The sequence below is a fragment of the Myzus persicae genome, unplaced genomic scaffold, assembly GCF_001856785.1.
Source record: "Myzus persicae strain clone G006 unplaced genomic scaffold, MPER_G0061.0, whole genome shotgun sequence".
NCBI classification, from domain to species: domain Eukaryota; kingdom Metazoa; phylum Arthropoda; class Insecta; order Hemiptera; family Aphididae; genus Myzus; species Myzus persicae.
In genome coordinates, this window is record NW_019103880.1 from 33144 (window position 1) to 46732 (window position 13589).

At 26.8% G+C, this 13589-nt stretch overlaps 1 protein-coding gene across 2 annotated transcripts; it reads left to right on the forward strand.

Moving 5' to 3' along the window:
* Positions 1 to 581: 581 nt before the first annotated feature.
* LOC111035832 (nose resistant to fluoxetine protein 6-like) lies at positions 582 to 11093 on the forward strand. Of its 2 annotated transcripts, none has more exons than XR_002604685.1 (7): positions 582 to 1677; positions 2749 to 2975; positions 3770 to 3990; positions 5928 to 6013; positions 6108 to 6292; positions 6398 to 6557; positions 6939 to 7046. XR_002604685.1 is itself a non-coding variant. In XM_022317618.1 (7 exons), exons 2-7 carry the CDS (start codon positions 6943 to 6945, stop codon positions 11011 to 11013), a joined length of 1017 nt encoding a protein of 338 aa, XP_022173310.1. In that variant the 5' UTR covers positions 6460 to 6557; positions 6939 to 6942; the 3' UTR covers positions 11014 to 11093. The 2 variants fall into 2 exon arrangements, 1 of the variants encoding a protein (XP_022173310.1); XM_022317618.1 differs by lacking the exons at positions 582 to 1677; positions 2749 to 2975; positions 3770 to 3990; positions 5928 to 6013; positions 6108 to 6292 and adding exons at positions 7169 to 7362; positions 8057 to 8388; positions 9250 to 9377; positions 9540 to 9657; positions 10934 to 11093 and having other exon boundaries at positions 6460 to 6557; positions 6939 to 7107.
* The last annotated feature ends 2496 nt before the right edge of the window (positions 11094 to 13589 follow it).

Genomic DNA, 13589 nt, shown 5'->3' on the forward strand with positions numbered 1-13589 from the left:
TTTTGTAAGTATTAGAATACATTTTAAATTGATAATGTTAGAGGGCCTATGTTATAAACTGGTTTTGTTGCATTCATATCGATTATAATAATGATTAAAACATTCACCGCTGGCCATTTGTTATTTATTAGCCCAATTTATATAATTCCATTTAAAGTTCATTGACTTATTATTAATTACCTATACGTGCCTATAGTTAAATTTTTAATTTATACATTTCAGCACCCATTCTATATGTGAACATAATTTGAGTTAATTTTTTTTTTTTAATTAAAATTATTTTTACTACACAATCTGTTACAGATATTATATTAGAACAATAAGTAAAGTGAGATGTATAACGAAGAAAAGAAAAAAACACATGTTTCCCCGAGTAAAGAATCCTCCCACTGGAGGAACTTCAATGTGTATTTAAAATTAACGATTTATTCTGATTTTTGATGTAATTGTAATAGTTAATAACAATATTATTTTAATAATATCATAATTTTGTTTATGATAATAATTGTTATATTGATTATCGTAATGCTATTCGCTATGTTTGGTATTAAAAATTGTAATGTTTTATATACCTAATCGAGTGACGTGAATTTATTTGTTTACATGATTTAAGAACTCAAAAATTAGATTTTATAATTGTGAATACTTGCTCTTTGCAAAATTACGTGTACTGAATTTATTCTGTTCATTGCCATATAACCGGAACTTCGTCTTATACTCGTACTCCCTAGTTATGACTTATGGCTGTAAAAAACTGGTTAGAATGTGCAACACTAATATATCTTATTAGACATTTATTTTTAGATTTATTATAATGTTTTTGTTTTGTTTACTTAAGGAAACTTAAACAAGATTAAATAATTTTGCATTAGACTCGTAGTTACCTAACCTATTCATTAAACATAAAAGTACAAAACTTAAATTATATTTTAGAAGTTCTACTACCTGAACCATTTATTCTAAAAACACGTACAAATATTTATACCATCACATTCCTATCTAAATGTCAATAAAAATATTAATTTTATAATCTACAAATCGGTATGTATTTATGGTGTGTGCACTTGCTTCGATGGGTAGGAACTTATTTTAGATTTAAACAAATAATCCATACTAAGACCAATTTAGTTGATTTCTTAGCATTTCTTCCGGAATCCATTTCTTTTTTTATATAATACCAGGAACAATTCAACATTATACTATGAGTAATATTGTATATACAAATATTTATTCAACTGTTACGTCAAGATACATAATAATAGTATCCATACCGTTAAGCTTTGACTGAAAACATTATGAAATAGTGAGGGCATTTTTATTGGAAAATTCCGTTAAACTCGATCGTGTGCAATGCCGTTTTCCTTGACTGTATTATGCAATTGTATTGTTTTGAACTAAACACAGTTATAGATGAGTCCAGTATATGAGTACTTACTGTATGGACATCGTGTGTGCGATACGAAATGACGGACAGTAATATTATTATGTTTGCAATATTCTTGATGACTTCTGTGTTGGCCGTTTCCAGTCAATCAAATCTTCAGTCTCAACTATGGGTCACGAAAATTTTGTCCGACACTCTGGACGAGTACACACCCGATGGAGGTGTAGTTTGCAAGCGTCATGGTCTGCAGTATCGAGAAGGGTTGAGAGACCTTAAACTGTGGGCTACTCAAAGTGAGTTTATGTATAATAATACGTTTGATTATAATTGTATACAGTCTGCGTTAGTGCGCTACATAGATTGATTTATGTTTTACAAATTGAAACAAAAAAATCAGACAAAGGAAGAAAAATAATTAGATTTTTTTAAATTGATGTGTACTTTACCTATCCTCCGATCCCCAAGGAACAGGAATAACTATAGCGAACAATGATGTAATTTTTCAATATTAAAGGTCTATTATTATTAAAAATTGAGTTCATACGTTCATTATTGATTATATTTGGTAGATAATTAAGTGTGTTTAAGAACCTACGCGTAGAGTCTTATATGGTAATATACAAATTGTGCCCATTAAAATTAATGCATATTATAATTTTGGTCAATTATGTCTGGGCCAATAATTTGTATGTTGTCCTATAATCGATAGTTACTTAAACAAAACGATTGAATAAATTATTATACCGGTATTATATATTTTATGGAGAGAGAAAAGATAATTTAAATAATGAAATGTAACATATATTGGATTATTTCCATTGACGAGACGGTGAGAATAATACGGTAGATTCTATATATTCCCCGTATTAGGGCTTGATATGCCGTTTAATATGCACAGTATCAGTTGTTACAACTATGGAGTTGTATACTTGTATAATACTCCTGGATGATAGAAATAAAACTACATTAAAATAGCGAAACCGTTTTCAATTTTAAAACAAACGATTTGTAATTGTGAAATGATTTGTTCCAATGAGTGTTCCTATATTGATTTTCATTTATGGTACATGACATTAATTCAACAAAAAATGAAAATATTGTGTACCACGGTATATGACAACTGTTAATTTTGCTTTATGACGGGGAGTAGGGTGAAAGCCTCATTCGGTCTCCTGTTTGGCACAATAATATATTTAGGCTCCTTTAGGTTTCTGTCATGACGAACGCTGTAATAACCACTGTAATAAATTGTATTATTGTTGAATCGACTATTATCCATTCAAACATATTTATGGTTTTGTTTTGTTTTACCATTTATGTTATTCAGAATGAAATTTTAAAATAAAAAATATTTCTATTTTCAGTGTATGACGCATCATCTAAATTTCCTACGGGGATCTTAGCTGGGAGATCTTATGACTTTGGAAATTTTGACGAGTGTTTAAAAATTGTTACTGATGGTTTGGAATTAAGTCCTCAATATTGTATTATAAGCATTCGTTTTTTACCTACTGCAAAATTGTATCCAAAATATTACAACATAACACCTACTAATCTAAATCCAACAGACTCTGTGTGGGAATCGACAAAGGTTAGTTATCCATGCATAGATTCCAACTTAAATATTTTATTCGATCAACAATATTCTTGAAGGCTGAAATAAATAAAATGAAGTAATATTTAATTAAACTTATATTATATTTAATATTATACTAATTTTACCATGCAATAATCATAAGTGCAGGGTACAAACAATTTTTATACTACCTATTTACAATTTCTTACGTAATTTAAATATTTATATAATGATATTCAATTAATATCAGCTAACTATATTATAATAACCGAATTGGTAAAACAATGTTAAGTGGCTTGGTGAGGTGTGGTCGCACGCTCAATCTGCCGCAAAGTTCTGAGCTTACGTACTGGCCGTCGTTGCTAGTACTCGGATGGGTGACCACCTGAGTTTTTAGCAACACAAACCAACCGTTTCCCCCCATAAACAGCTAATGGTCACGGCAAAGCCGAGTTTTCGATTAAAAAAAAAACAATATTACAAATTACAATCTTTGGAGTATAAAAGGTACGATAATAACTATACAATTGTACACTTAGGTATACACTAACTCATGTTTAATTACAATAAATATCACTTAACAGCTGAAGTCTAATGAAAATGATTTTACCTATCGAAATTATCCTATTTTAAATTATAACAATGGCTTTTTATGAATTAATAAATAATATTTCATTAATTCATTCATACATTTGGTTATTGACCAAAATTTGAATAAAGTAAAATCACTTTTAACAACTACTAGTCTTGATTTTTCAGTTTTCCAATTGTTATATGTTATTAGTTTAATATGTTTATATGTTATTTAGAATGACTCCGGTTTAATAAAAATGCAACGCAACGAAATCAATACGGCACTCTGTATACCATCGTCATGTTCACATTCAGATATACAGACAACATTATCACCTAAAATAATTTCTGCATTTAATAAACATCAACTTATTACCACTGTTACTGTGAATTCGATTTATTGTACTACTCAACAAGAACTCCAACCACCAAAGTTATTGGGATATCGAATATTTTGGTAAGACACATCAAAAACCATAAATTTGTAATTTAATAAATGTTTAAAAATATTAAATTGCAGGCATACTCTAATTGATTTCCTAAGCTAATGTTATTTTTAAAATAACATATCAAAAATTAAAAATTTCGGTATCTTCTCAATTCTCTCAAACACTTTGAAGTTAATTTAAGTCAATATTTTTTATGGTAGCCGGTAGGTAACTGATAAAAAAAGCATAAACCATGATCAAATTAACCAAAATATTTTTTAGATTCTAAGGGGAGCGATTAATGTATTGATTATTTCACCATGATGTGTGTTTTTATATATATTTATTCATATTTTTTTGTGTGTTAGTCATAACGGTTTCTTGCAGTAAAAGTGTTTCGATTTTCTTAAACAGCAGCTTTTCTGGTTGGAAAGTGAAATTATTTGTTACATTCGGGAGTTCAAAATTTAAAATTCCCAATAGTTTTCAAAACAAACAAAAAATTAAGGAAAACCTGGAATTTGTATGCAAAATCATTTTTCAAAAATATCGATTTTGGTTTTTAGTGTAACTCTAATCAAAATGACCGTAGATACATAAAATGTTCACTGAATATTTGTGTAAGCATTTTCTATACACCATAACATTTTAAAAATATTTTGATTTGTGTTGAACTATTTATAGGCAAATGAAATTTTCGATTTTTATTTGTTTTTTTTTAAACCCAAGTCGATCAAAACACTTTAAATTGTAATACAAGGTTCCTTGTAAGCTGTTGTTAATGGAAATTTAAAAAAACGTTGAGCTCAAAATCCACAGTAATTTACGAACATTCAAACTTAGAATTTTAACAAAAAAATTATGAAAATTAGCAAATTATATTTAGTTAGAAATTCATAAAAAAATTTCTATTTATATCTAAGATTTAAAAATTTAATACAAGATTCCTTACAAGTTTTTCTACCTTTATCAAAAAAAAAATCTTACCGGAAAATCAAATTAAATTTTAATGAGCGTTTGAAGTTGACATTTTTTCAACATTGGATATTCACTAGATTTCTCATGTAGCGATTTTCTTATTTTGTTGTAATTCAAAAACAAATAAATGTAGATACTTGGAATTTACATAATAAATTTATTTTACTAATTCATATATTTAAACAAATTTTCAAAATATTTTGACTCGTTTTGAACTGTTCTCGAACTTTTTCAATTTTAATTTTTTTTAGTTTTTTCTATAAATGTCAATACAAATTTTATTGGTTGGGTCAAAAAGCATGACAATTTAATACAGGACTCTTTATATATTGTTATAATAGCTGTTGAAAAATATTAGAAATACATGGGCACTATTTTTTTTTTATAAGCATTTAAAGTTCAAATGTTGACAATATTTATCAAGTTGAAAATTGAAAATGATTTTGTAGTTAAAAATGTATAAAATGTTCAATTTGTATAGCTATAAGGATAAACAATTTAAAACAAGGTTCCGCGTAAGCAGTTTTTTCCTTAACTAAGAAATCTAAAAAAAAAGTATGAATACTGACAATACTGTTATTTTTTACAAACATTTTTAATTCAAATTTAGACAACATTGCATATTAACACAAAGAATAACAGTTATCATTTTGTTGTAATTCGGTTTCAAAACAGCCCAATTTTACATAAGTATATTTAATATTTTTTGAGCATCACTGATAATTTAAGAATAATATTAATTCAACTCTCCGGCTACCATTTGTTTTTCGTATTCAATAATACCATCCATTATAGCGACCTCGTAGACACCTCATGTACAGCAGAGCGACATCCATTTACCCGCTTTTTTCGTATTGATATTGAATTAAATTTGAAACTCATCATCGAAATGCAACACAATTCAAATAATTCATATACAATTATGTTAGAAAATAACTTTTTTGTTCATAATAATATTTTAATTTTAAATATTATGTTTTGTATTTAGGGGAGTCTTGTTGCTTATTATATTATTGACTTTCATCGGATCATTATGTGACGTATACAATCAGGAAGAAAATCAATATGATTACAGTGAGTACCTAACGTAATGTAAAGTTACAAAAATAATAATTTGTACCTACCTACTTATGATGAATATAATAGATGATTTAAATAATATTTTTAGAGTCGTTTTTCATGGCATTCTCATTTCCGGCTAACATAAAACGTTTATTTTTGGCCAGCAATAAAACCGAAAATCTATCTTGTATTGACATTTTAAAGACTCATGCATGCGTTCTAATCATAATTGGACAAAGAATGTTGTACAGTACTGGACAGCCACTGCAAAATCCTAAAAAGTTTGACGAGGTGTATAAATGCATAATATATAATACACATTTCTTATCATTAATTACTAACAAATACAATTAACTACTACTATGTTTAACTATAATAACACTCGGATGTTTCTAGGTAGCTTTACATTTATCGTATGCTATGATTCGCAATGGATCATTGGTTGTCGATTTCTTTTTCGTTTCAGTGGTTTCCTAACTTTTTATTTTCTCTATGATGAACTAGTCAACACAAAAATCATAAATGTACCATTACTCTTGCTATGGAGATGGTTGAGGTAAGACATATAAGAATAACATAACAACTGTATTACATATTATGAAGTATTTTTAATGTTTGAAATTTGAATAGCTATTTGATACTTATTTTTTTATAAATTTAATTTGTTAGGTTTTCAATAATAGCAAAGAAGCAATTGGTTTGACATTTATCAACTATTGTATTATTATAAGATACAATTTTGAGTCTAATGATTACATTTTAAGATTAAATTATAATTTTCCTATTCAATTCAATCTAGGTGCCTGCTGTGTACCATTTAATTTAAGATTATATTCCCTTAAAATTTAAATACATTATTTTTCAGTTGATACTATTGGTACTTTTAAACCAAGGATGCTTGTACATTATAATTATTCTGATTCCACACATATTTCAGATTAATGCCTGTATATGGTTTAATGATAGCGTTTCATACATTTGTTTTATTACATTTGGCTGATGGACCATTATGGAAAAAAATAGCTATTCAAGAATCAGATCACTGTCAAAATAGTTGGTGGAGCAATCTTCTGTTCATAAATAACTACGTACACGCCGACCGTCCAGTAAGAAATACATTTTCTATGAGTTCTTAAAAAAAAGTTTTGAAGACCTAACAATTTCCAGTGTATTATTCAATCGTGGTATTTGGCGTGTGACATGCAATTCTTCATCGCCGGTATCATACTGGTGTATTTCGTGTGGAAGTACCAAAAGTATGGAGTCTTCTTAATGTGGGCCACTATATTTCTGTCGTGTCTAATTCCAGCTTGTGTCGTCTATGCTCATCAGTTTTATCCGACATTTTTGAGTTATATTTCGTAAGTAATCACATGTCAAACGTCAATTGTTGTCTATTTCATTTTAAAATCAAATAAATAAAACCAAAATTTTAAATTTTTACGGTAAATTAGTTGATTTAATAGCAAATTGTAATTATTTTCTATTATCTAAATGGAATATAAAATTTAAAAAGATTATTCCTTCACTCTTAAAGATATAATGTATCATCGGTCGAAAATTCGAGGTTTAATGAAAAATTATGATTGGATATTATTTTATTTCACTAAAAATATAGAGGTGAACTTATGCAAATAAAGGTACATAATTATAGGTACCTGTTAATACAACTAATAATCTTGCTTTCTTGTCTTTTATCGTGTTGCTTACACGTCTCCTTAACTACTCTTGACCTAGGAAGAGTTTAATTTATATATTATATAGGTACTAGGTATATAGGTTGAATTGTATAGTAATGCATTTTCTTTTTATTGTTCCTAAGCTTTGTGTATTATTATCTCCTATAATTGGATGCCTAGCGCCTGCCCGGTGAACTATTTTTTTCTATAAAATAAGCGATTTTACTATATATGGTAAATAAAAACAGGTAAACAAAATATGTACATATTATAGACTTGTTTCTTCAACTTCAAAACTTGGTTAGCGAATTAGTTATATAACTTGATGCATCTTCATTTTTCACTACATATAATACTGTATTTTTGCGTTTTTTAGGATCTTAAACTATCTACCCGATCACCAAAGTTACACTAAGCTATATGTGCCTAGTCACACAAGATCGACACCGTACTTCGTGGGTATATTTGCGGCGTATGTTTACCGGTACTTGAGGCTCGATAAACCAAAGTTTCGTTTTCCGTATTCGAAAACTTTGATAACGATACTCATTACAATGTATCCATTATTTCTAATGACGATTCAAGTGTTTTACGTCCACGAATATAACTTATGGCTTAGCGTTATATACACGTTCTTGTACCGAATGGTGTTTGCTACTATTGTATCCATGTTTATTATAATATCTGCCATAAATGGATTTTTTAAAGGTATAATATCGTTTAAAAGGTTAAGCTAGGTTCAGTGTTCGTTACTTCAATTTTTTTAAATTATGTTTTGTACATTTTCATCAACTAAAAAATGGGGGAAGTAGGTAAACGCTTTGCTGTACAGTATAGCTAGGTTTTGAATCTACCTCATCATTGAGGAGCAAGTCGCTATAATGTGAATGTGTTAAATTTTGATTCAACCATTGAATAATAAGTGCGAAATTAGTCTAAAAACCTATATTATTATATTTATTTTATGATATTATTTTCAATCTTTAGCTATAAAAATTGAACATTTTATACATTTTTAACAAAATTATTGGAAAATAGTTGTGCCTTGCGGTATTGACGAATTCCATCATAATTTGAACATAAAATACTTATAAAAGATCTTTAATATTTTTAAATATTAATAACAACATCCGATAAAGAATCTTACCTAAGTTACCTTAAATTTTCAAGTTTTTTGACAAAACAAAAAATATTTTATCGAAAAAAAAAATGAAAATGTCTATAAATAGATTAAAAAGAGTCAACATATTTTGAAAACTTCGTGTATAAAAAATGCTAATAGAAGCATTTGGTAAAAATTTGAAGTATATAAGGAGTATTTGTTATTGAGTTAAGCCAAAAAAATAGCAATTTTGTCAAAATTTGTGTCTGAAGTTAAAATTGCCGTTTAGGGTTAACTTAATTTGGTTTTCCTCGGTTATTTTGAAAAGTAAGAACTGGGAATTTGTTACTTTAGTAATAAAACACACATCTGCTGACTGCTGAGCATCTTAAGTTATCGTTCATAGTTAAAAATAGATATAATATTGAAACGTTCATCAATAACTTAAGTGTATTTTATAATTATAGGTTTGTGGTTACGTATATTTATACCATTGAGTAAATTAACGTATGGAGCATATTTGGGAGGGTTATCAATGCAATTACTACAAGTAGCATCGATGAAATCACCAACATATTTCAATGATAGTTTTTTGGTAAGTAAAGCAATTAATAAATAAAACGTTTTCTTTTTTAAATACCTATTTAATATTATTTGTGCTTAATATTTTAATTATGAGTACAATTTTAGTACTGATTGCCTGCATAGAAACTTAATAATTTTTAAGCTTACCTTTTTATAATTGTATTTCCTATAGTTATGGTTAGCAATCGGAGATACTGTGTTTGGATTCATACTTGCGTTTTTGTTGTATACTTTAATTGAATCACCATTCGATATACTACTAAAAAAATTGGTCATCATCATCAGCCCAAGTAAAATAATAAATTGTAAAACTAAATTATCTATTTAGTTAATTTATAAACTAACATTTAATATTTTATTTGTGACTATCTTACAAATATAACCTAAAACCTTGTTCCTATTAAGTGGTACTTATATACCAAATACACCTACACATACATCGATACATCGTCTATGCATGGTGGATCGTTGTCATATCTATATAGTATATAATATTCAACGATATTTTTCGGGTTAATTCATGGGGATTTGTATTGTCTTTTGTAATTTTTATTAAACTGATGTCGGACACATTCTTGTTTGGTTGGAATTGCAAATTAGTTGAAGTATCTACTATTTTTACACTTAAGTGGGTTCAGTTTAAATACAATTTAATGGATAAATCTCATAGTATAGTCATATCCATAACATGTTTAAGCATTAGCACTGAATTGAGTAATGATTCCTTAAAATATGTTAAGAGACTATCTATGTAACTCGGAATTAATAAGAGATCCAATATTTTATTACTTATAAATAAATTTGAAATTTTAGTAGTTAAAATAGTTTTAATGGTCCATTTTAACATATTTTGTAATTTACTTGTGTAGGTTATATAAATTATAACATTAATTATTGAGTGTATTTAATTTAGACTCAAATTACCTACATGAATCAAATTCACTTACCTTTAGTGTAGATCTACTTAAACCTGCTTGCCATTAATTTTAATAAAAACAAATTTTTAATAATGATTATCCTTTTTATTTTAATCGTTATTACAGATTGTAGCCTTTTTCTTTAAGTAGGTAGGTACCTATTAAATTAAATATTAAAACATTTATTATAATTAACATATTGAACAAGTACCTATATAAATGCGATAAGTACAAGTTTATTATATAGGTAGTATATATATGTGTAAATACCTGTATGATTAAAATAGTGTTATTGTGGTGAATATTATTTCTTAATTTTAAATTGGAGACAAACTGGTAGTGTATTCAGTAGATAACTGGTACATATGTTGTTTTTAATGTCTGGATAAGATAGTTTCACTAATTTAAAGTTAAAATATATTATACACAATAAACAGTTAACTGTGTACTAATCACTAACTATACATTTGTACATATTAAAATCTAACTTTATTTTTAGATTCTAGATTATTACGCATGTAATATACCTTACTATGTTACTATATTAGCATGTTATAGACTATAGTTATACTAAAGGTAAATAGATTTGATGTTTAGTACAGTTAAATTATATACATGGTTCAATTAAAATGGATTTTTTGTTTTTCAGAAATAATGTTTAATAGTAAAACAATGACAGATTCTACAGTTCCCAGGAAGATAACTCTCAGAACACTCCGGTCTAGATAATGTGATGTAATTAATTTACATTATTAAAGTCCCAACTGAAGACTCTTTTTTCCTATTATTATTATTATTATTATTATTATTATTATTATTATTATTATTATTATTATTATTATTATTATTATTATTATTATTATTATTAATTTTTATTTTATCTAAACAAATATTATACTTAATGTATATTAAGTAATCTACCTAAAATGATATGAAATACTTTTTTAGATAACTATATTTTCAGGTTTTTAACAACATAATTTATTTTAGTTAAATATAAATGTTTATAATCATTATAATTCGTAATTAAACCTACACAAACTTGCTTAAACTATTGGTTTATACATTATTTAATTAATGACTTAAAAAAAATTATACACACATTATACAATTTTTTTTAAATTTTTTAGTATTTTTAAATTGTAAAATTTAAGCTAAAATGCAGGTAAGTAATTAAACACTCTTTAATTTCATAATAACTAACTTTTGCAATTGTACGAATTTCGTATAGAAAACATTATTAATTTATATATACCTATAAACTCCAAACTCACAGGTAAGAATATGGCTCATCAGTCATTCTTTATGGAAAGCTTGATGGCCCTTATGGAAAAGTGGGTGGTCATTATGGAAAAGCGGGCTTTAAAGATTAATATTGTCATCGTCCACTCTCCAAATACGGTCTTGTTAATAGGTATATTTTTAAATGAAAAGCCAATGTCACACAATTTATTATTTTGAGAGTGGTAACGTCTTAGTAAAAACATATATTGTAATTCAGAACAAATAAATGTTCTACGTGAAAAAAATGTGCATTAACAACCATATGGTTCTATCTAAAGAACTTTTTGATTCTAGTCGAAACATTTTTACGTTTTTTTATGTTAATAAGTTTTGATTAAAAAAAACAAATTGTGCATGTTAAAGCAGTGCAACATTGTGCAATTTAAGATGTGCCAATCATCATAAAGCGGGTAATGGGTGTCACTCTGCTGTTCATTAGGTGTCTAGAAGGTCGCTGTAATGGATAATATTAAATTTGAATTCAATTATATAATATCATTGTGTACGAAAAACGATTCTGGCTCTGGGTCTAAGGTATTTTATATTTTATATTGTTATTACTTATTATTAATACGGTAGTGGCTACCGGGTTACTGGTAAGTTGAATTAATAGTGAAGTGTGAAGTTGCCCACTTTAACCCGGGAACTTCAAACCACTTTAGAAAAATTGCTATTTATTTGCTAGAATTTGCTATGGAGTTTTTAGAATTTGCATGGTTTTGGTTTCCCTAGAAAACAAATTTTTTCATTGGGGGGGGGGGGCAACTTCACCACAGCAGTCAGCCCCCACACTTGAACTCAAGAACTTAGAATTTGTATGGCTCATCTTTTTTCACCTAAGCATTCGAACCTAGTGTCAAACATTTATATTCAACTAGGATTTTAAATTAAGGCTGTTTCTTATTCATTTTGATTTTTATTAATATTACATTTATTTTTAGTAATTTAGGTTCATTTATTAATATCACATTTTTTTATTAATTTAGGATTTTTATTTAATCAAGAATATTTTTTATTTAAATTACATTTTAATTGTTAAAATATAGATTTTTGTCCTCAACTTGACTTTTTATAATGAAATAAGATTTTCCATTCATCGTCTTTTTTTATTCCAGTTGTATACGTTTTATTAAATATCGAATCTTTTTTTTTATTTATTCAATTTAGAATAATTTCTTGAACATAGATTTTTATCTAATTAGAATAAAAAAAACTGAATAAATCTAGAAAAGAAGTTAAATTAATAAGTGTACAGCTTATAAAAAATATTTTTAGACTTTTCGGTTACAGAATTAAATATTTACGTTGTACCTTGCTTTAAATTTTCATTCCTTCATTATAAAAGTTGAACATTTAATACATTTTTAACTACAAAAATCATTTTTCAAAGAAAAAAATGATTATTTATTTTTAATATTTTTCAACTACTGTTGTAACACGATATCAAGAATCTTTTATTAAAATTTCATGTTTTCGACCCAACCAATAAATATTGACATTTATAGAAAAAAAAAAAACAAAAAAAATGAAAATGAAAATTTATCAAGTTATTATGGAGTAGATTTCAAATCTCTACAGTTATTCATTTTTGAATTACAACAAAATAAGAAAATCGCAACATGAGAAATCGAGTGAATATCTAATGTTATAAGAATACTCAACACTCAACAGTTTAACACAAGTCAAAATATTTTGAAAATTTTATAGTGTATAAAAAATGAAAGTATAAATATTTCAGTGAAAATTTCATGTATCTACAGTAATTTATTTTAGAGTTACACCAAGAACCAAAATTGATTTGGTTGAAAATCGATTTTCCGTAAAATTCCCATTTTTCCTTCCACTTTTGAAACTTTTATGCATTTTTACTTTTCACCTAACAAAGTACCAACTAGATTCAGTCGTTCGGTATCTTAACCCACAAGTCCTTATATTGTTTTTATATAGTTATGACTTATGAGTTATGAGTAGAGGTCGGATTTTTATGATTTTACATATTTGTTTCTAGTCCATGCAGTTAA